The sequence below is a fragment of the Rhinoderma darwinii genome, chromosome 12 (genome assembly GCF_050947455.1).
Source record: "Rhinoderma darwinii isolate aRhiDar2 chromosome 12, aRhiDar2.hap1, whole genome shotgun sequence".
Classification (NCBI taxonomy): Eukaryota; Metazoa; Chordata; class Amphibia; order Anura; family Rhinodermatidae; genus Rhinoderma; species Rhinoderma darwinii.
The window spans coordinates 2,649,461-2,674,795 of record NC_134698.1 but is presented as its reverse complement, the minus strand read 5'-3'; the positions used below and the strand labels follow the sequence as shown (position 1 = coordinate 2,674,795).

Genomic DNA, 25,335 nt, shown 5'->3' with positions numbered 1-25,335 from the left:
GTGGGTGGCAATATTCATACCAACATGTTTCGCAAAGAGACGGCCACAAATAGTTTGCTTAGGTGGGAGAGCTGTCACCCTATGAATTTAAAACGGGGAATACCAAAGGGTCAATACTTGAGGGCACGACGAAACTGCTCCACTGTATCTGACTTTAAAATATCAGCATGTGAACTGGAAAACAGATTTATTAATAGAGGATACCTGAGGCATATTTTAAGAGGGGCTTATCAGAACGCCCTAGGATGTAACCGTGATGATTTATTGAATCCCAGACCAAAGCAAAGCGATGACAATATTATCAGAGTCATTGGCACGTTTGACTCAGCTAGTTCGGAGGTAAGAGAAATCCTCCAATGCTATTGGGGGATTCTAGAGGCTGATCCGGATATTGGAAAGCTGGTGGGACATTCTCCCCTTATTACGTTCAGGAGGGGTAGGAATGTCAAGGATCATGTGGTACATAGCCATATGGGTAGACAGGACTCTTCCACTACATGGCTTAATAGCAACCTCAAAGGGACATATAGATGTGGATCGTGTAAGGCGTGTGCCTCTATTCAATGTGGCACGACTTTCAAGAGCATGAGTACGGGAAGAACTTTTGAGAACAGGACCTATATCAATTGTCGAACAAAGGGCATTGTGTATATGATTACCTGTATATGCGAAAAACAATATATCGGCAAAACCATTAGAGAGTTCAGGAGGAGGATCCGGGATCATATAGGGGATTGCAGAAGGAAGGAGGATACCCCGATATCTCGTCACATATGGGAATTTCATAATGGGGATAGTTCCTCTCTTAGATTCCAAGGCATTGAATATGTGAGACCTACTATGAGAGGAGGTGATATTAATAAAATTATCCTTCAAAAGGAAGCGCAGTGGATTTTTCGACTGCGCACCATTGCTCCCCTGGGCCTGAACGAACAAATTTCTTATGCCTGTTTCCTATGACACCGCTGTGTCATCCAGAACTCTAACATCTAGAAACCTATGTACCCTTGAATTACAAGTTGGTTTAGCATGTCCCGTTCATTATATACGGTATGAGGCTAATCTAAGTCCCTGATAGGAACTCCTTGTATAGGTATAATATTGAAAGGATACGTGATTGATGTCCTATAATCCTTGAAAGTCATGGTAGCTGTCTAATAACTTCTCACTATAGATGTGTACCACTCTGATAGAGTAACGAGTACACTCTAGAAGGTGTGAGGTATTGATGACAACATTGAATAATGTGAAAGTCTACATCTAATCCATAGTTACTAGATGTCTTTGGAAATTTAAAGAGGCTCTGTCACCAGATTTTGCAACCCCTATCTGCTATTGCAGCAGATCGGCGCTACAATGTAGATAAGAGTAACGTTTTTATTTTTAAAAAACGAGCATTTTTGGCCAAGTTATGACCATTTTCGTATTTATGCAAATGAGGCTTGCAAAAGTACAACTGGGCGTGTTGAAAAGTAAAAGTACAACTGGGCGTGTATTATGTGTGTACATCGGGGCGTGTTTACTACTTTTACTAGCTGGGCGTTGTGCATAGAAGTATCATCCACTTCTCTTCACAACGCCCAGCTTCTGGCAGTGCAGACACAGCCGTGTTCTCCAGAGATCACGCTGTGACGTCACTCACAGGTCCTGCATCGTGTCAGACGAGCAAGGACACATCGGCACCAGAGGCTACAGTTGATTCTGCAGCAGCATCGGCGTTTGCAGGTAAGTCGATGTAGCTACTTACCTGCAAATGCTGATGCTGCTGCAGAATCAACTGTAGCCTCTGGTGCCGACACGATGCAGGACCTGTGAGTGACGTCACAGATCTGCACTGCCAGAAGCTGGGCGTTCTGAAGAGAAGTGGATGATACTTCTATACACAACGCCCAGCTAGTAAAAGTAGTAAACACGCCCCGATGTACGCACATAATACACGCCCAGTTGTACTTTTACTTTTCAACACGCCCAGTTGTACTTTTACAAGCCTCATTTGCATAAATACGAAAATGGTCATAACTTGGCCAAAAATGCTCGTTTTTTAAAAATAAAAACGTTACTGTAATCTACATTGCAGCGCCGATCACAGGCAATAGCAGATAGGGGCTGCAAAATCTGGTGACAGAGCCTCTTTAAAATCTTTATATCGACGAGGAGCAGCGTTATATGCTTGTAACCTGTCCATGGATATGTATGCGCCCGGCTGGTCGTCATAACAACGAGACGCAACTTTGGTGTCATTCAGACGATCTAGTGCCCTGCACTTGGTGAACTCTGCGTTCTGGCAATAGCGGGGATTTGTGCTGGATGTTCGGCACATTGTCCTCTGCACAGGGCATTGCTCCCACTTTGAGTATATCATTCCCCATTTGAGTACTAGATCCGCTTCTCGGATCTCCAGCGTTACGAGGGACGCTAGTCGTCCTACCTATACCCTATTGGCTGCCGATAAAGGGAGGCGTGCCACAGTCCTGACAGGACCAGAGTGACGTGTCGGATGTGGATTGGTGGCACGCCGGGGGCATGTCAGTATGGGGGGAGGGCCCTAGCTGTTTAAAAGACCGGCACCTCGCCGGCTCGTGTGCGACCATTATATCTTGATCGTGCACGAGCCGGGAGGTTCATTAATGCACACAACCGTGCGATCCGGCATCCATATTAAAGATTATCGTTTAACACTAATAATCCCTGATGATGTTCCACCAGCAACGGTGGTTCTGAAACGCGTAGGATTAACGATATAGCATTACAACTGACAATTTAACTTTTAGTGAATACTGGTCAGTGATCTTGCAACAGGGGGCTTGCTACCGAACATTGGAGGTCTTGACCCTATTGCTGACCACATCACTATACGTGGCTTTAAGAGCCGGACTAGCGCAACATAGCGCAAGGTGTAGCGTGGTACGGCGCTATTACTAATCAATCATTAGGATTCAGCTTATATATAATAATAGGAGAGACTGGTCTGTGGGTAGTTAGTATCCTTTGCCTCTTAGGCTAGGTCTCTGCTGCTGACCACTTGATTGAGCCTGTTATTTTGGCTTCAAGGGCCCATTTTTAAAGATTTATCTAAATAAACTTATTTTTAATCGTTCAGCTCAGGCAGTAATATTTAGTTGATATCTGGTTCCATTCATTAACCAGAACAGATATTTGCAGCTTTCTTCCATAAACCGCGCCACATTTTTCAACAGGTTGGGTGTGGTATTGTCCATTACTTTAATGGAGCTGCGCTGCAATACAACACATAACCTGTTGACAGGTGTGGAGCTGTTTTAGGAAGAAAGCCACTATAATTCTCTAATCCTTTACATGATTTTAATATCACCTGTTTGGAAATGTTTTCCTTATTCCCCTCCCCAACGTGTTAGAGAAATTGTAAAACTTGACACAAAACAGTTTTTTTTAGTTTCTCATTGGTGGGGGTCCTGACAAGTGAATAGGTCTGTGGTGCAGGTAGCAGGGGGGCCACAGTGCTTATACAGGGCTGAGGTCTCTTCATTCTCAGGTGTGGTGGGTCTTTATTTAGCCTTACCTGTTATTTTATATCAATCCCTTAGATCTAACTGATCAGTATATGCTAAATAGTGACTGAGATTTACCAACATTGTTTATTTGTATGTAAAATCTTAGGGATAGCCACGCCCATGTAGAAGGACCTGCCTTTTGGTTGGACACACCCCTCAGTAGGACACGGCACAATTTGTCTGGCTCATCAAAGTGTCCCCGGCAACTATGAAGGAGCAGTCAGTAGTTTATCTCATAGACATAACAATGGTCCTAAGCCTGCCACCCTGAGTGGTGGAAGATGGAGTCAGTCTCACAGACATAGAAGCAGGTGCAGACTGATTATCTATGGGCGTTGACCCAGAAGCTGTGCCTGGCAGATCCTTTACAGGTTGGACTTGATGGACCTGTGTATTTTTTCAACAATAGTGACTGAGATTTACCAACTTTGTTTATTTGTATGTAAAATCTCAGTGAGAGACACGCCCACATGGTAGGACACGTCCCTTAGTAGGACACGGCTCCTGGTAGGACACGCCCCAGAGCAGTCAGCCGTTTATCTCATAGACATAACAATGGTGCGGAGCATAAAATAGAATAAAATCCATGTATAACGTGTGCCCCCCCCCCCCCATGTCTCAGTCCTGTACACATCTCTTTATACTCACTGTAATTCCTCTATCCCGCAGTCTGGACTGGACAAAGCTTCCATCAAGTCACTGAGGTGAGGACCAGACAGACGATTATTATACAGGAAAAGTCTCTTCAGGGACCGGTTATTCCTTATTGCAGATGCCAACTGGATGCAGAAAGTGTCCGGTAGATAATTATTACCCAAACTGTAAGAATGAGAAGATGAGATGTGAGTGACGCATCCACAGAGCATTAATATAAAATCTGTAGGTTGTGAATGTGGAGAGAAAATGTCCCCGGGTGTTAGTAAAATCCATAAATGTCATCACTAGAAGCCGCCTCGTGTGTGTGGGGAGGGTCAGGAATGGGGGGGGGGACCCTCATATATCACGAGAACCCAGGACCAGTGACCCCTGTTCTCCAATCACAGCAGATGTCGGAGATAATTGTGGACATTTTCCTTAGGCCTCATTCAGCAGTGGCGGATTAAGTAGACAATAGGCCCTGGGCTGTTACCCAAACTTGGGCCCCTCTTCTCCACCGCCGCCCTGCCACGCCGTAACTATTGTTAACACTACCTTTTTGCACAAGCTTTAACAAATGGGTGTTACGATTTCCCTTTCACAGGGCTGTGTCCCTACATACTGACAGTCTCCAACCATCGCTGACAGTATCACACTGTGCAGGGACACATCCTTCTGACAAGGGGAATGGTAACACCAATTTTTCTATCAGTCCTGTACTACACAAAGACTATGTGGAATACATGGATTTCCTGTAATAAACATGGAGAGGTGACAGATTCTCTATAAATCCAGTGACTCACAGGTGACGACGTCTCAGATTCTAGTTGTTTTTTTTCCTCTTTTCTTCTCCATCCGGTCCAGAGCTCATGACGACTTCTCCAGGCCACGACCCATTTCTGCAGTTTGCCACTCAGATGTCTTCGGCTCCTCACTTTTCCAACATTTCCACACCTATAAACGAAGATAAAATTATCATGGCACCACATACTGTGCCCCTAAATATAATATCACCATGCACTGCGCCCCTGAATGAAATAGTACCAAACACTGTGCCCCTGAATATAATTGTGTCACACACTGTAAACTAAAGCAGCACATACACAGTGCCCCCTGTAGATAGCGCCACACACCCCCCTATAGATAGCGCCACACAGCGCCCCCCTCCTTGTATATAGTGCCACACAGCGGTTCCCCCCTTGTATATAGTGCTACCCACATTTTCCCCTTGTATATAGTGCTACACAGCGCTCCTCCATCTTGTATATAGTGCTACACAGTGCTCCCCATCTTGTATATAGTGATACACAGCGCTCCCCGTCTTGTATATAGTGCTACACAGTGCTTCCCCGCCTTGTATATACACCGCGTTCCAAATGATTATGCAAATGTTATTTTTCGCTGATTTTCCTAAATAGTCGATGCAAATGACAGTCAGTATAATCTTCAAGCCATCAACCGTTGGAGTATAATGCGAATTTTATTGAACAAATCTCCTAATGATAACAGATTTTTTTAGAAGTAAAAAACTCAAAATGCACTGTTTCAAATTATTATGCACAACAGAGATCAAAACATTTTAAAGGTTGTAAAGAGAACTAAAATGGTCATTTGTTGAATTTGCAGCATCAGGAGGTCATATTTACAGACATCAAAAGCTCTTTCAATCAAAAAAAACTTAGCAGGCCAAGTTACATGTTAACATAGGACCCCTTCTTTGATATCACCTTCACAATTCTTGCATCCATTCAATTTGTGAGTATTTGGACAGTTTCTGCTTGAATATCTTTGCAGGATGTCAGAATCGCCTCCCAGAGCTTCTGTTTTGATGTGAACTGCCTCCCACCCTCATAGTTATTTTGCTTGAGGATGCTCCAAAGGTTCTCAATAGGGTTGAGGTCAGGGGAACATGGGGGCCACAACATGAGTTTCTCTCCTTTTATGCCCATAGCAGCCAATGACACAGAGGTATTCTTTGCAGCATGAGATGGTGCATTGTCATGCATGAAGATAATTTTTCTACGGAAGGCACGGTTCTTCTTTTTGTACCACGGAAGAAAGTGGTCAGTCATAAACTCTACGTGCTTTGCAGAGGTCATTTTCACACCGTCAGGGGACCCTAAAGGGGCCTACCAGCTCTCTCCCCATGATTCCAGTCCAAAACATGACTCCACCACCTCCTTGCTGACGTCGCAGCCTTGTTGGGACATGGTGGCCATTCACCAACCATCCACTACTCCATCCATCTGGACCATCCAGGGTTGCACGGCACTCATCAGTAAACAACACGGTTTGAGAATTAGTCTTCATGTATTTCTGAGCCCACTTCAACCATTTCTGCTTGTGAGCATTGTTTAGGGGTGGCCAAATAATAGCTTTATGCACACTTGCAAACCTCTGGAGGATCCTACACCTTGAGGTTCGCGGGACTCCAGAGGCACCAGCGGCTTAAAATACCTGTTTGCTGCTTTGCAATGGCATTTTAGCAGCTGCTCTCCTAATCCTATTAATTTGTCTGGCAGAAACCTTCCTCATTATGCCTTTATCTGAACGAACCCGTCTGTGCTCTGAATCAGCCACAAATCTTTTCACAGTACGATGATCACGCCTAAGTTTTCTTGAAATATCCAATGTTTTCATACCTTGTCCAAGGTATTGCACTATTTCACGCTTTTCGGCAGCAGAGAGATCCTTTTTCTTTCCCATATTGCTTGAAACCTGTGGCTGCTTAATAATGTGGAACGTCCTTTTTAAGTAGTTTTCCTTTGATTGGGCACACCTGGCAAACTAATTATCACAGGTGTCTGAGATTGATTACAATGATCCAAAGAGCCCTAAGACACAATACCATCCATGAGTTTCATTGAAAAACTAATAATTAATTGTTTATGACACTTAAATCCAATGTGCATAATAATTTGGAACACGGTGTAAAGCTACACAGTGCTCCCCGTCTTGTATATAGTGCTACACAGCGCTCCCCGTCTTGTATATAGTGCTACACAGCGCTCCCTGTCTTGTATATAGAGCTACACAGCGCTTCCCCTTTTGTATATAGTGCTACACAGCGCTCCCCCATCTTGTATATAGTGCTACACAGCGCTTCCCCTCTTGTATATAGTGCTACACAGCGCTCCTCCGTCTTGTATATAGTGCTACACCTCGATCCCCGTCTTGTATATAGTGCTACACAGTGCTCTTCCGTCTTGTATATAGTGCTACACAGCGCTCCCCGTTTTGTATATAGTGCTACACAGCGCTCCTCTGTCTTGTATATAGTGCTACACAGCACTCCCCGTCTTGTATATAGTGCTACACAGCGCTTTCCAGTCTTGTATATAGTGCTACACAGCGCTCCCCGTCTTGTATATAGTGCTACACAGCGCTCCCCGTCTTGTATATAGTGCTACACAGCGCTCCCCCGTCTTGTATATAGTGCTACACAGCGCTCCCCGTCTTGTATATAGTGCTACACAGCGCTCCCTGTCTTGTATATAGAGCTACACAGCGCTTCCCCTTTTGTATATAGTGCTACACAGCGCTCCCCCATCTTGTATATAGTGCTACACAGCGCTTCCCCTCTTGTATATAGTGCTACACAGCGCTCCTCCGTCTTGTATATAGTGCTACACCTCGATCCCCGTCTTGTATATAGTGCTACACAGTGCTCTTCCGTCTTGTATATAGTGCTACACAGTGCTCCCCGTTTTGTATATAGTGCTACACAGCGCTCCTCTGTCTTGTATATAGTGCTACACAGCACTCCCCGTCTTGTATATAGTGCTACACAGCGCTTTCCAGTCTTGTATATAGTGCTACACAGCGCTCCCCCTCTTGTATATAGTGCTACACAGCGCTCCCCCTCTTGTATATAGTGCTACACAGCGCTCCCCCTTCTTGTATATAGTGGTACACAGCGCTCCCTCTCTTGTATATAGTGCTACACAGCGCTCCCCCCCTCTTGTATATAGTGGTACACAGCACTCCCCCCTCTTGTATATAGTGCTACACAGCGCTCCCCCCTCTTGTATGTAGTGCTACACAGCGCTCCCCCCCCCTCTTGTATATAGTGCTACACAGCGCTCCCCCTTCTTGTATATAGTGGTACACAGCGCTCCCTCTCTTGTATATAGTGCTACACAGCGCTCCCCCCCTCTTGTATATAGTGGTACACAGCACTCCCCCCTCTTGTATATAGTGCTACACAGCGCTCCCCCCTCTTGTATGTAGTGCTACACAGCGCTCCCCCCCCCTCTTGTATATAGTGCTACACAGCGCTCCCCCCCTCTTGTATATAGTGCTACACAGCGTCGCTACACTGCAGCCCTGGGATGACATGTTATCCCTTGTGACCGCTGCAGCCTGTGATTGGCCTGTAATTGGCTGCAGCGGTCACATGAGGTGGAACGTCGTCCCAGGAGGCCGGCCCGGACGAAGAAACTGAATTCTGGGCAAGTATAAGATTTTATTTTTTCTGAGTTGCGTTTTTACATAACAACTGCTATTTATTGTGGGTTTTACCTCCCATTGAATTAAATGGGGAAAACCCCCGAATCAAATAAGCAGTGTTTACACAAATACAATTGACATGCTGCGGATTAAAAATGTCTTCCGCTTATCATTTACGCAGCGTGTGGATGAGATTTGTTCAGATGTCACCCACTGCTGCTACTGTATTAGGGCTTGTCCACACTTAACGGAATTGCTGCGTATTTTCCATCTGGAATTTAGGACGGAAAGTACGCAGCAGAATACAGTAGCAGCAAAGTGGGGGAGATTTAACAAATCTCATCCAGACGCTGCGTAAAATTTCCGACCAGAAATGTTGTCCTGCAGTGCGTATTTATCGGACCGCAGCATGTCCATTCCCATTGCGGATAGGGGACTGAATTGCTGCATTTTTTAGAGGAGACGTCACCATCCCCCAACACTGAGAAAAATGCAACTAAATACGCACCATTTTCTGCAGTAAAAACTGCGGGAAGTGTTGCTTTTTTTCTGCAATGGAACTTTTTCTAATTTCAACAGAATTGCTGCAGAAATATGTTATCTCACACACACTATATATACATACATACACACTATACACACACAATTTATACATACATACTGTATATCTATAAACACACACACACACACACACACACACACACACACACACACACACACACACACACACACACACACTATACATACACACACTATATATATATATATATATATATACACACACACACTATATACATATATATATATATATATATATATACATACACTCACTATATATACACACGCACTATATATACATACACACTAGGGATGCACGGTGCATCGAAACTTCGATAGTGTTCCGATACTTTGCATCCCTAAATGGTTCGATACCGCTATTTCCTGTATTTCGATACTTCGCTGCGCAGCCGCACAGCTCAGTATAGTAATACATGAATGTATGAGGGCGTGGCTGCGGCTGTGTAATTCAGCCACAGCCCCGCTCCTGAGTCCTGATAACATGTGCGCACGGTCAGGATGATGCGATGTGGCCAGCGCTGTACTTATGAGCGGCGGCACTGAAGACAGAACATGGCGGGCGCGCTGCAAAACACCCCCATGTTCTGTGTTCAGTGCCTGAACCGCCGCTCATTAGTGCAGTGCCGGCCGTATCACCTCATGCTGACCGCGCGCGCACTTCCTGTCAGGAGCGGGGCAATGGCTGTATTACACAGCCGCATGCCCGCTCTATAACGGCAGAGATCAGAGAAACCTCTCATCTCCGCCGTTAATCCCCTGAATGCTGCGATCACAGCTGACTGCAGCATTCAGGAGAAAATGAGCAGGGGGGATGCCCCTGGATCGCCTCACAGGGAATTCCTGTGACGCGATCGAGGGCCATACCATATATGGGCAGACAGCTCAGGGTCTATTGACGGACCCCAGGGCTGTCTAACCATATCTCTTGTTGTTAGGATATACCCAAGTATGTCCTAACAACTGACTGTGTATTATCCGTCCACAGGCTAATGTACTGGCACATATCTGATATATGTCAGTACATTAAAGTTTAAAAATAAAGTAAAAACAAAGTATTGTTAAATTTAAAAAAAATACACATTCACCTTTTTTACAATAAACATTAAAATAAGTCTCAATACATAAAATATTCACACATTCAGTAATAACCTGCACAAAATTTTTTTTGCATCATTTATGATGTGTGCGCTGTAAAAAAATGAAATAAACACGGCTTTCATTCACTTATTAATGTGAGGCGCGAGGTGCGATGAATTTAACCTCCATGTTCCTCACATTAATAGTAATTAACCCCATCATGTACCCCGCACATTAACCCATTATGACTGAGAAACATGATGGGATTAATTACTATTAATGTGAGGCGCGTTCAAAATTCATCACACGTCACGCCTCACCTCAGAAAACCGAAGAATTTTTTTTTTTTATTACTGTTGGCAAAATCGAAATTGGTATCGAAATCGCAATACTAAACGAAGTATCGATATCGAAGTCCAAATTCTGGTATCGTGACATCCCTAATACACACACACTATATACGTTTAGGGTCACTTAGAAATTTCCTTATTTTTGAAAGAAAAGCACAGGTTTTTTCAATGAAGATAACATTAAATTAATCAGAAATACACTCTATACATTGTTAATGTGCTAAATGACTATTCTAGCTGCAAACGTCTGGTGTTTAATGCAATATCTACATAGGTGTATAGAGGCCCATTTCCAGCAACCATCACTCCAAAATGTTTTTAAAAATTCTATCCCAGTAATCACCAATCTTAATACAATTTCTTAACATGTGCAAATAGTTTGCTTCCGCTGCACCACATCTGGGGCAGTTAGAAGCTTTATTAATCGAGAACTTAGGCCTGATGCACACGACCGTGTTCGGTCCGTGATATACGGTCCGCATGTCGGCCGCTTGTCCCGGACCGTACAAAGTACAGGGAGCCGGGCTCCTAGCATCATACTTATCTATGACGCTAGGTGTCACTGCCTATCCACGTAACTACTGTCACACACTAAAACATGATTACAGTACGGGACAGTAGTTCCGCGGACAGGCAGTGACCCCTATCGTCATAGATAAGTGTGATGCTAGGAGCCCGACTCCCTGCACTGTGTTCGGTCCGGGACATGCGGCCGACATGCGGACCGTATATCACGGACCGAACACGGTCGTGTGCATGAGGCCTAACTCAAAAGGGTCGGCGTATAGTAAAGCCTATGTATCAAATTGAACTGAATAAGCTGATGGTTCATGCTTATCGATACTTTACAAATATTTTGAAATATTATGTTCCAATCAAGAACACAATCGTTATTCAATTCCTTCTCCCCTTTTATAACACAATTAAATTTTATTTTCCTTGACTTTATTTCCATCAGGGATTTATACAACCTGGAGAGAGGTTTTTTTTCACATTTGTATTTTCTCAGTTTTTTGTAAAAGTCATCCATATGGTCTTTATTGAGAGGGTTGCCATCTTTAAATTTATCAAATGCGTGCTTTAATTGGATATAGGAGAATCTTTCCTTCTCCGTCAAGTCAAAATCAACTGATAATTTTTCCCATGTTTTGATTTTTCCTTCTTCCATTATATCTAATACATATCTAATCCCTCTATGTTTTAACAGTGGTAACTCTGGGATAGCCTTACATTCTTCTATATTAAGATTGTGCCATAACGGGGAAAAGGATAAAAAACCATTTCGACCAGTCATATTTCTTAAACTGTTCCAGCATTCATGCAGGAGTTGTGCTGTCAACACGTTTTCCATAACTCCAGATTTTAATTGACCAGATTCTAACACCTCATAAATATCTGAAAAACGGCCTTTAATGTTAGTGATCAACCATTGTAAGAACTCGGCCTTATCCCATTCTTGTATGTATTGTAATTGTGCTGCTAAGTAATATACTCGAATATCTGGAAATGCTAGTCGTCCTTGTTTTCTTGAAGGACATAAGTAGTCTAGCTTAATCCGAATTCTCTTCCTTCCCCAAATCAGGTTATTAAAGATAGTTATGATTTTCTTAAAATATTTATCTTGTATCCACACCGGGGTAACCCCAAAAACATATAAGAGTTTGGGGATTAGAACTGTTTTAATCAAGACAATTTTATCGGCTTTTGATATTGGCAATTCGTTCCATATTCTTATTTTTTTTCCATTTCGTTTATAAGGGGGAGCAAATTATAATCCAAGAATTCTTTTATATTATTTGAAATTTCTATACCCAAATATCTAAAGCTTTCTCCTGGATATAGGATTCAAATTTTTGTTTGTAGTACTAAATCGCTTTTATCTAGTGGCATTAATATGGATTTTTCCCAATTGATCTTTAGACCAGAATAGAATCCAAATCTTTGAATAATAGATATAACATAATCCAATTTTTCTTCCGGGTTCGTCAAAAAAAAATAAAAGGTCGTCAGCATATAAGATAATTTTATCCTCTTCCCCCCTAGCTCCAAAACCCACAATATTTCCATCCTCTCTGATCAAACAGGCTAGAGGTTCCATTGCCAATGCAAAGAGTAGGGGAGAAAGAGGACAACCCTGTCTTGTACCCCTACTTAAATTGAAAAATTCTGAGTTCTCACCATTTATGTTAATGTTTGCTCTAGGACCATTATATAATAATTTAACCATTCCTATAAAAGATTCTCCAAAACCTTGCTTTCTCATGACTGCCCATAAATAGCCCCACTCCACTCTGTCAAATGCTTTAACTGCATCGAGAGACAGAATGGAGCGGGGGGCCTCTCCTGGTGTAACTTGAATATTCCCAAATACCCGATGAACACACTGGTTGACCGTTCTACCAGAAAGAATGTTTTTTTTCTTTTACCAAGATCGGTCTTGAGATGGTGGGAGTAGGGGGAAAATGTAAAAATGTGTATAAATTGTATTTTCTTTATTCCTTACTTGTATGGAATTTTATATTGTATTGAATAAAAAAGAAAAAAAAAAAAATTAAAAAAAAAAAAAAGGAGAAAAAGCACCGCAAAATTTGTAAAGCAATTTCTCCCGAGTAAAACAATACCCCACATGTGGTAATAAATGGCTGTTTGGAGACAAGGCGTGGCTGAGAAGGGAAAGAGCACTATTTGGCTTTTGGAGCTCAAATTTAGCAGGAATGGTTTGCGGAGACCATGTCACATTTACAAAGCCCCTGAGGGGACAAAACAGTGGAAACCCCCCACAAGTGACCCCATTTTGGAAACTACAACCATTGTGGAAATTATCTAGGGGTATAGTAAGTGTTTTGACTCCACAGGTTTTTTGCATAAATTATTGGAAGTAGGCCCTGAAAATGACAATCTAAATTTTTTCAAAGAAAATGTAGGTTTAGCTAATTTTTTCTCATTTCCACAAGGACTAAAGGAGAAAAAGCACCGTAAAATTTGTACAGCAATTTCTGCCGAGTAAAACAATACCCCACATGTGGTAATAACCGGCTGTTTGAACACACGGCGGGGCTTAGAAGGGCAAGAGCACTATTTGGCTTTTGGAGATCACATTTAGCAGTAATGGTTTGCGGAGGTCATGTCACATTTGCAAAGCCCCTGAGGGGACAAAACAATGAAAACGCCCAAAAAGTGACTCCATTTAGGAAACTACACCTCTTGAGGAATTCATCTAGGGGTGTAGTGAGCGTTTTGACCCCACAGATGTTTCATAGAACTTATTAGAATTGGGCAGTGAAAATAAAAACAATCCTTTTTCTTCAATAAGACGTAGCTTTAGCGCAAATTTTTTCATTTTCTCAACAAATAAAGGAAAAAAGGAAACCAACATTTGTAAAGCAATTTCTCCCGAGTACGGAAATACCCCATATGTGGTCATAAACTGCTGTTTGGGCAAACGCATGGCTCAGAAGGGAAGGAGCGCCATTTGGAGTGCAGATGTTGCTGGATTGGTTTCTGGGCGCCTGTGGGCCCAAAACAGTGGAAACCCCCCAGAAGTGACCCCATTTTGGAAACTACACCCCTCAATGTGTGTAGTAAGCATTTTAACCCTGCAGGTGTTTTGTAGAAATTAGTGTGCACTCGATGTTGCAGAGTGAAAATTGGATTTTTTTCCCATAGATATGCCAATATGTGGTGCCCGGCTTGTGCCACCATAACAAGACAGCCCTCTAATTATTATGCGGTGTTTCCCGGTTTTAGAAACACCCTACATGTGACCCTAATCTTTTGCCTGGACATATGACAGGGCTCAGGAGTGAAGAGTACCATGCGGAGTGGAGGCCTAATTTGGCGATTTACAAAGTATTGGTTCACAACTGCAGAGGCTCGGATGTGAAATAATAAAAAGAAATCCTTGAAGTGACCCCATTATGGAAACTGCACCCCTCAAAGCATTTATTAAGGGGTGTAGTGAGCATTTTTACCCCACAGGTCTTTTCCATAAATTATTGCACTGCGGATGGTGCAAATTAAAAATGTATATTTTTCCCTAGATATACCATTCAGTGGCAAATATGTCATGCCCAGCTTATGACGCTGGAGACACACACCCCAAAAATTGTTAAAAGGGTTCTCCCGGGTATGACGATGCCATATATGTTGAAGGAAACTGCTGTTTGGGCACGCTGTAGGGTTCAGAGCGGAGGGAGCACCATTTGGCTTTTGGAGAGCGGATTTTGCTTGGTACTAGATTTGTTTGAGTATTGCTAGTGTTTCCATTTATAATGTGGGGATACATGTAAGCGGGGCAGAGTATATAAGGGGCATAGTAAGGTGGTATAATAATGGGGTAAAAAAAAATAATAAAATAAACCATAGATGTGTGTTACGCTGTGAAGCAATCCTTTCTGCACTGGCCAGTGTCACACTGATAAATGGTGTAATTTCTTATCCCCCTTTTGGTCCGCACTCCGCACCTTTGTAGTTTGGGGAATTTTGCTTGGAAAGTGTTGTCCTGGTATAATACGGGCACCGTCGCTTCCAGCGGACATGTTTTGGGCCCACCCCTTCCTGGTTCCCTAATTTTAGGTCCTTGATAAATCGCCTCTTGAAACAGAAGAAATGTTCCCCTCGGGCACAACTGCATATTTTTTTATTTCCTGAATTATTGGAGCCATAACTAATTTTATTTTTCATAGACGTAGTGGTATGAGGGCTGGTTTGTTGTGGGACGAGCTGTAGTTATTATTGGTACCGTTTTGGGGTACATGCAACTTTTTGATCACCTTTTATCCTATTTTTTGGGATGCCAGGTAAACAAAAAACCAGCAATTCTGGCACAGCTTTTTTCGGTTTTTTTATACAGCGTTCACCATGCGTTATAAATTACATGTTAACTTTATTCTGCGGGTCAGTACGATTCCGGCAATACCTAATTTATAGCACTTTTTTATGTTTTACAACATTTTGCACAATAAAATAACTTTTGTAAAAAGAATGTATTTTTTCTGTCGCCAAGTTGTGAGAACCATAACTTTTTATTTTTTTGTCGACGGAGTTGTATGAGGGCTTGTTTTTTGCGGGACGAGCTATAGTTTTTATAGGTACCATTTTTGGATACGTGCGACTTTTTGATCACTTTTTATTCCAATATTTGTAGGGCAAAGTGACCAAAAAAAAAGAAACTCTGGTAAAGTTTTTTACGTTTTTTTTTTACGCTGTTCACCGCGTGCAATAAATAATATAATATTTTGATACCTCAGGTCGTTACGGTCGTGGCGATACCAAATACGTATGGTTTATTATTATTTTTCAATAATAAAGGACTTGATAAGAGTAAAAGGGGGATTGTGTTTTATTTGATTACTTGAAACTTTTATTGTTTTCAAACTTATTTTTTGCACTTTTTTTTACACTTTTTTATACTTTTTTTACACTTTTTCTCAAGTCCCACTAGGGGACTTGAAGGTCGAGCTGTCAGATTTTTTTTTTTCTAATACATTGCACTACCTACGTAGTGCAATGTATTAGATCTGTCAGTCATTCACTGACAGCAAGCCGATTAGGCTTCGCCTCCCGGCGGGGCCTAAATCGGCTTCCGTAATGGCAGAGCAGGAGACCATTGTGTCTCCTGTTTCCATAACAGCAGTCGCCAGTCCTGATTGCCTGTCAGGGCTGGCGATCTGCTAGTAACCGCTACGATGCAGCAATCGCTTTCGATTGCTGCATCGAAGGGGTTAATGGCAGGGATCGGAGCTAGCTCCGGTTCCTGCCGTTACAGGTGGATGTCAGCTGTAACATACAGCTGACTTCCACCGCTGATGACGCCGGATCAGCTCCTGACCCGGCGCCATCTTGCCGGCAGCTACGGAAGCCGATCAGGCTCCGCCGCCGGGCGGATCTCTACCGCCTTCGGTTTTAGGCAGACCGGGAGGCCAGTATTAGGCCTCCGGTTGCCATTGCAGCCACCGGAACCCCGGCAATTTCATTGCTGGGGTTCCGATGAGCTGCAAACACCTTAAGTGCAGCACTCGTGTTTGAGTGAGCGCTGCACTTAAGGGGTTAACGGCGGGGATCGAAGCTAATTTCGGTCCCCGCCGTTACAGTCGGATGTCAGCTGTGAGATACAGCTGAGATCCGAAGATGATGGCACCGGCTCAGCTTCTGAGCCGGTGCCAAACATTTGTCGTAAGTATACGACATTTTGCGGGAAGCACTGGCTTTCTATGACGTATACTTACGACAAATGTCGGGAAGGGGTTAAAATTAATGTAACTGTTGACATCTACAGATTTAAAATGTGTCTTGGTTACGAACCTATTGGTAGTAGTGTCAAAGGTAATGGTCAGATCTAAAAAGTCGATGGAGGTAGCAGAAAAAGTGTGTGTAAAAGATAATCCTAGAATATTCTGATTTAAAAATGCAATGAAGGACGCAGCCTCTGCCTCATTACCCTTCCAAATGAAGAGAAGGTCATCAATATAGCGTTTATAAAATAAAATATTATTTCTAAAAGGGTGATCACAGTAAATATACATATCTTCAAAGGATCCCATATAAAGATTTGCATAAGAGGGCGCAAACCTCGAACCCATCGCACATCCTTTGATTTGGTTAAAATATTTGTTGTCGAAACTAAAGGAATTATGGTTAAGAATAAAATCAACACATTTTGTTAAAAATTTAATTTGACTGTCGGGCATAAGGGTTTTAATAGATAGTGCAGACTCAATAACCTCAAGACCTTGGGAGTGGGGAATATTGCTATATAATGCTGTTACATCTGCAGTTAAAAAATTAATGGGATACATCGAATTAGTAATATTAGTTGAATGAAGCTCCCTTATCACTTGTGTAGAATCTTTAAGGTATGAGGGTAGGCTAACCACTAGAGGTTGAAGATGAAGGTCGATAAAATGCGAGAGATTGCTGGTCAGAGACCCAATTCCAGAGATTATTGGGCATCCAGGAGGATTTGTAATAGATTTATGCACCTTAGGAAGGTGATACATAAATGGCATATTGGGAAAAGGTACATTAAGAAAACCCTTTTCTTTTTTGGAGATCAAACCATCACGAAAAGCTGTGTCAATGAGGTTAACATATTTGAGTGTATGCGCAGGTAGAGGGTTTCTGCTAATCTAAGATAAAAGTGGCTGTCACCAAGAATCCTAAAAGTCTCCTCTAGATATTTGTCCCTATCCATGACTACTATTCCTCCCCTTCCAAGTGTGTATTCTATATGAATTTTAAGTGGTCCCCTACTCAGGTATACCTACATATTCATCTACCATCTCTCAGTAAGTTATAGCACTCTGCTAGCCCTTTTTTTCATTTTCATTATAATTATGGTTTTCCGTTTTTCTATTGAATCGTACAATATTTTATCTCCTCGAATTCCATTGTAATAATTTTTATATGTATATATTCTGTTTAGTTCAACTTTTATATACTTATTCTTTTCATATAATTTTACATAGTTTCAACAATGCATTATCCTATTTTGTTATATTATAAGTTCATTCTCTATACTGTTTGTTATTACTGTCTTAACAACAACTTAGTCTATGTGTAATCGCTCCATTTGCGGCTTTTTTATGTTACCCGTTGTGTTCTGCTGCTTTAAAATTATGTCTAATATTTTAGCATCCAAATGGATTTCTCTTATGCATCCACATGGATGTTTTTGTTTTAGCATCCTAATGGATGTTATTTCGGCATACAAATGGATGTCTCATATTTAATTTATGCATCTAAATGGATGCGCTGATCTTTTAACATCCAATTGGATGTTCTTTATACATCCAAATGGATGTTTCGGTTTAACATCCAAATGGATGTTATTTTGGCATCCTTACCGATGTCTCTTTTTTTTATTTGTCTATGCACCCAAATGGATTCATGTGTCTCTCAGCATTATAATGGTTGTTATTCTGACATCCAAATCGATGTTTTCGTTTTTAACATCCTTTTGGATGTTCAGTGTGCCGTGCTACAATTGTCAGTGTGTTTTTATATTATTATGTCATTTTTTATTAATATCTCATGTTTTTATCTTTTTATCATTGTTAGTCACTGTTTTTTTGCTCTCATATGTAGAAACCGCGTATTGTTTTTACTGATCTCGATATTCTAAGTTTAAACTTTGACCTATTACGCCATTGAAGTTCTTTGACCCCGGTCACATTGGCGGTTTTTTTTCTAATAGTATTGTTATTTAAGCAGTGTCGTTTTTGTACTTTTTTATGGCCTGATGAAGATGCCGGTGCGGCATTGAAACGCGTAGCTCTATTATCAATAAACCCATTTTTTATTCACTTGTACTCTTACGTGAATTTATTTTATTCATGTATTGAAAAACATCGTACTCAGTGCAGCAGCGCCCGTGGAGACTCTTTCTTTTCCTGCATCCCAGCATATTAACTGTATTATGGAACGAACACTTTTCCTGCAAAGTACCCATGTGTCACAATGTCTTTCTTGGGATAAATGGACTTCCTCTTGCTATTATGTAGATTCTCTTTATCCCTAATCCTTTTTACCTCCGTTTCTCAGTTTTCTAGTGTTAAAATACTTTCTGAATGTGGTTTTGAATACCCTGAGGGGTGCAGTTTTCAAAATGGGGTGATTTATGGGGACTTTCTAATATATAAGGCCCTTCACTGAACTGAACTGGTCTCTGAAAAAATGGCCTATTGAAATTTTCTTGAAAATATGAGAAATTGCTGCTAACGTTCTAAGCCTTGTAACGTCCTAGAAAAATAAACGTACGTGAAAAAAAATGATGCACACATAAAAGTAGACATATGAGGAATGTTAACTAGTAACTATTTTGTGTGGTATTACTATCTGTTTTACAAGCAAATACATTTAAATGTAGAAAAATGCAAATTTTTTTCACAAATAAATATTGAATTTATCGACCACATTTATTCACTAACATAAAGTACAATATGTCACGAGAAAACAATCTCAGAATGGCTTGGATAGGTAAAAGCATTCCGGAGTTATTACCACATAAATTGACACGTCAGATTTGAAAAAATCATCTGTGTCCACAAGGCCAAAACAGGCTGTGTCCTAAAGGGGTTGAGCAGTGTCTTCTGTGTGGACCCTGGTTCAAATCCTGAAAAGTGGCCTTGTCTGAGAGGATACCTCGCTGGGTGGAGCGTGTAGTGAGGAGGTTGCTGTATAAGAAAGTTACTTATGCGGCTGAAGCAGTTCTCTTTTACAGAACATTGCAGATTTCAGCAATATACTTATCACTCAATCAAGTTTCACTTTCCGTCACCCCGTAGGTGTTGCTCTATGGGGAAGCTGAATGTTGAGCACATAAGCTGTGAGCTCGCTGCTCCACCGGAACGCATTTTCACCTCATAAAAAAGTGCGGTAATCTGACATTCAACAGAAATCACTTTGGACCAGATCGACGGACGTGCACGGTGTGCTGTGACAGGGGGGCTTAGGGCCTGGGCCGGATTTAGACAGTGTGTTGGCTGCTGGGGCTTGTGTGCCAGAGCTGTTTTTTTGTCTCAGTCCGGCCCGGATGACTGGTAACCGCAGCAGGAGGAGGAGAGGAGTGAAGAGTAGGGAAGGGGGGCTGGAGGGGGAGCTTCTAAAGTAGCACAGACCACGGCTGCTAATAGCTGGGAGTCGGATAGCAGTTCTTAGCTGCTGTGCCGCCCCCTTAGAAATACTGTACCCGGACTCCTGAGGCCAGAAGCTCACCTCGCCTCAAGGCAGGTGCGTTCCTGGCACCGGGCATGCGGGGGCCCGTGCGGTCATGTGCGATTTGGGCCCTAATGATGATCTGCCACCGTCATTCAGACAGACAAAATGTAGCATCCACATTATTATGGCCACAAGACCCAGTCCCAACGCTGTTCTTGTGACCCAAACTTAGATCATAGATGCCTGTCAGAATCACGATATACTGCAATACATTAGTATTGCAGTATATCGTGCAAGCGATGTAACGATCGCTGGTTGAAGTCCCCTAGGGGGACTTATAAAAAAAGTAAAAATAAACAAACATAATTGTTATCATCGCGTCTGTAAAAGTCTGAACTATTACAATATATCATTATTTAACCCGCACGGTGAACGCCATAAAAAAATTGTAAATGCCAGAATGTCTATTTTTTGGTCACCTAATCTCCCACAAAAAAAGAAATAAAAAGTGATCAAACCGTCGCATGTACACCAAAATGGTATTATTAAAAACTACAGCTTATCCCGCAAAAAATAATCCCCCATACCACTTAATCGACTGAAAAATAAAAAAGTTATAGCTCTCGGAATTTGGCGACACAAAATAAATTTTCTTTTTTACACTTAGGTTTTTACATGTAAAAGTAGTAAAATATAGAAAAAACAATATATATTTGGTATCGCCGTAATCGTATTGACCCACAGAATAAAGTTAACATGTTGTTTTAATTGCACAGTGAATTCCGTAAAAACGGCGCGCAAAAAACCATGGAAGAATAGCTGTTTTTTTTTTCATTTTCTACCCCACAAATAATTTTTTTCCCGTTTCCTAGTGCATTATACGGCAAAATAAATGGTGCTACGAAAAACTACAACTCGTCCCGCAAAAATCAAGCCCTCATAGTACTATAATCGACGGAAAAATAAAGACGTTATGGCTTCTGGAATGTGGGGAGGAAAAAACGAAAATTTAAATCTGAAAGTTGTTTACGACGGGAAGGGGTTAATTTTCTATTTGGCTTTTTTGATTTTTGACTGGTATTTGTACTTGATAGTCCACACTTGACTGGTATATGAGACAGTCCACAGGGAGCACTTGGTGCTCCCTTTGGACTATCTCTAATTACTGATAAGAGGAGTCCCATTATTATGACCACTTCCTACTGTTAACTTCGGCAGCGTGTAACCCATGAATGTTGTGGGTTGGCTTGGCGGGTATATAAGGTCTGCGATAGGCTGTCTGATCACATATCACTTGGTGTTGCCAAGGGTAAAAGAGGCGATCAGAACTGCAAAAAGGGATGATAATTGGCTTTCGGGCCAAGGGCGTCAGTATTTCTCAAACAGCGCAGCTTGTGAACTATTCGCGTGCTGCTGTGGTGACAGTGTATAGTGAGTGGACAAATGGCACCAATCTGAATAACAGACGTGGAAACTGCAGAGCATCACGTGCCATTGATGTGAAAGGTGAATGTCAGCTACAAGGTGTGCGAGGGACGAATGACACTGGAGCACCTCACCGTGAAAATCAACCAGGGGGCTCCCAGATGTGTGTCTAAAACAGTTTAGCAAATCCTACTGCGTATGGGGCTCCGAAGCAGACAGATGGTCACTGCTCCTATGCTAACAAAGGTACATTAGTAAAAAAAGGCTTCCATTTGCATGGCAGTATCGGATTTGGACCACCGATGATTGGCAAAGGGTTGTCTTCTCCGATGAGTCACATTTTCTGCTTCATTTTCACGCATGGACGTTGGCGTGTCAGGCGAGAACTATCAGAAAACAAACACCTGGCAACCATTGCTGGAAGAACACAAGCTGGTGGCGGCAGCGTTATGGTCTGGGGAATTTTTTTCATGGCATTCTCTGGGCAACTCATCCATGTGGAAAGCACTCTGAACCGTGTATGAATTAATCACTGCAGATCACATTCACCCATACATGATGTTTGTCTTCTCTGGGGCAGATGGAATTTTCCAGAAAGACAATGCGACATGTCACACGGCTAGAAATGTCAGACAGAAGTTGGAAGAGCACGACCAAGACTTGCAAGTACTTCCCTGGCCCGCTAATTTGCCAGACTTGAACCCAATTGAGCATCTGTGGGACCTGTAAAGGATCTGCCAGGCACTACGTCTGTGGATACTCCCAGGATTAATCAGTTGACACCTGAGGCCAGACCTCTTAGACTGACACCGGCTTCCACCAATCAGGGTGGCAGGCTCAGGAGTGGGAGAGCCTATCGCGGCCTGGTCAGTCGGAGTTAGCTCCGCCCCCTGTCCATTTATACCTGCCGGTTTCTCTTACTCATTGCTTGTTATTCTTCTTGGATTCCTGGCCCCACTGCTGCCTTGCTCCAGCCTGCTTCTGCCGTGCTTCTGCCTTGCTTCAGTTCCCGCTTATCCTGCTTCGCTCTGCCCCTGGCTTGCTTCCTGCTCCATGCTCTGCGTTTGTATACTCCACTACATCCTGATCCTGACTGGCTCGTTCACCACTCCGTTTCCTCACGGTGTTCCGTGGGCTACTGCCCCTTCCCTTGCTTGTTCCCTGTTTGTATCCCCTTACACTTAGTCAGCGTAGGGACCGCCGCCAAGTTGTACCCCGTCGCCTAGGGCGGGTCGTTGCAAGTAGGCAGGGACAGGGCGGTGGGTAGATTAGGGCTCACTTGTTCCCTTCACCTCCTGCCACAACAGGACCACCTCGATAGTCTTGTTCGCTCAATGGATCCTCCCCCATGCACCTCCCGTATTCTTCATAAGTCTGTTGTTTTGGTTAGTGTAGCAAGACGGAAGCCTTTTCTAACAAAGAAAAACATCCTTGCCCGGCTATGTTTTGCAAAGACCTACAACAAGTCTGCCAAAAGCATGTGAAAAAACGTGTTATGGTCCGATAAGACCAAGGTTGAACTTTTTGGCCATAATTCCAAAAGGTATGTTTGGCGCAAAGCCAGCACTGCACATCACCAAAAGAACACCATCCCCACAGTGAAGCATGGTGTGGGCAGCGTTATGGAGCACGGTGGAGGCGGCGGCATTATGGAGCACGGGGAAGGCGGCAGCGTTATGGAGCACGGGGGAGACGGCGGCATTATGGAGCACGGGGGGAGACGGCGGTGTTATGGAGCACGGGGGAGACGGCGTTATGGAGCACGAGGAGGCAGCATTATGCTTTGGAGCTGTTTTTCTGCAGCTGGAACTGTGGTTTTAGTCAAGGTGGAGGAAATTATGAACAAGTCCAAATATCAGTCAATATTGGCACAGAACCTGCAGTCTCTGCTGAACAGATGGAGCAATTTCACCTTTCAGCATGACAACGACTCCAAATCAACAAAAGAATGGCTTCACCAGAAGAAGATCAAAGTTTTGGAATGGCCTAGCCATTCGTCTATATATATAACTTTTTACACTTAGGCACCAAAAGCTCCAAGGTAAAACAGTATAAAAGAAAATACTTAATTGTATAGAGTCTTGGTATTTTTTCGAATTTGTTTATCAAAAAATATGAAAATTGAGATTAAAATCAAATACCGCCCATATGGCTAAAAATAATCGTGAATTTAATTTTAGGCTATATTTCCCAGCCCTAAATAGTGGAATAGTAATAATAACCGTGTTAGATGACATAGAGAGGAGACGAGACAGTCAGACATTGGTAGAGATGTCACATATAAAGGTGCAGTCAGCAGTTTATCTCATAGACATAACAATGGTGCGGAACATAAAATAGAATAAAATCCATGTATAACTTGTGCCCCCCCCCCCATGTCTCGTCCTGTACACATCTCTTATACTCACTGTAATTCCTCTATCCCGCAGTCTGGACTGGACAGAGCTTCCATCAAGTCCCTGAGGTGAGGACCAGACAGAAGGTTACCAGACAGGTCAAGTATCTTCAGGAACCGGTCAATCCTTACTTCCTGCATCCAGTTGGCATCTGGTATGTCTGGTAGATAATTACCATCCAAACTGTAAGAAAAAGATGAGATGTGAGTGACGCGTCCACAGAGCGTTACTATAAATTCTGTAGATTGTGAATGCGGGGAGAAATTGTCCCCGGCTGTTAGTAAAATCCATAAATGTCATCACTAGACAATGTCATACACCTCTTGTGTGTGGTGGGTGTCAGGAATGCCGGCAGCTATATGATGATATGTCCACTGACACCAAACCCACTTTCTAGAAATACAGAATTCCTGACTATTGTCCTCACTTTATGGCATGTCATAAATCGGTGATTATTGCAGCACATGGAATATAGAATAGTCATAAAGCTGGATGGAGGAACTTGTGTCACCAGTCGCTGAGAACTCTCCTTCCTCCACCATCTATTGTAGATCTCAGTCTGTGGCCCCTGTGTCCTCCATTCCCCTCCGTCTTCACATTATTACAGGTCACATGTGGTTCTGCTTTCACGGAGTTGTACAGGTCACAGCCGTTTACAAGATCAGGACATCTTATCCTGTTAGTGACCGCCAATACACCTTTTCACGGCGACCACTAACAGGCTTTATTCTGATGCATACACCTTTTCACGGCGCTACATCATTATAAAACCGTGCCGCCGGGAGCAGTAAAATTTCCCTGCTCTCCGTTACCGGAGGTAGCTGAGTGCTTGGAGTAGCGCTGCTCGAGTGGGCGGACCGAAATCCGCCCGTTTAACCCCTTAGACGTGGCATTAAATAGCGAGCGCTGCATCTAAGTGGTTTTGGAGGGGACTCCCTCTCTCACCCCACGTGATGCGATTGCAGGGTTTTAACGGCTTGGATGGCAGCTGGGGTCCTAACAAAGGCCCCCAGGTCTGCCTTTAGTGGCATGGCCTAACGGGTGGCTGTCAGTTTTACACTGACAGGCATAATACAATGCAATACTGATGATCGCATAGTAAAGTCCCCTAGTGGGACTAATAAAGTATATAGAAAAAAAACAAGTTCAATAAAGTTTATAATAATAATTCCACACATAAAAAAATTGTTAATTATGAAAAAAAAATTACACATATTTAGAATCGCTGCATCCGTA

General features: G+C 42.6%; 1 protein-coding gene across 1 annotated transcript in view; it reads right to left on the bottom strand.

Moving 5' to 3' along the window:
• The window catches only part of LOC142665291 (NACHT, LRR and PYD domains-containing protein 12-like), a 169,360-nt gene that overhangs the window by 43,409 nt on the left and 100,616 nt on the right, over positions 1–25,335 (bottom strand). Inside the window, exons 16-17 of the mRNA XM_075844941.1 lie at positions 24,112–24,282; positions 4,179–4,349 (exon numbers count right to left, since the gene is read on the bottom strand). Coding sequence (XP_075701056.1) covers positions 4,179–4,349; positions 24,112–24,282 — 342 coding nt within the window. The remainder of the gene's footprint in view (positions 1–4,178; positions 4,350–24,111; positions 24,283–25,335) is intronic.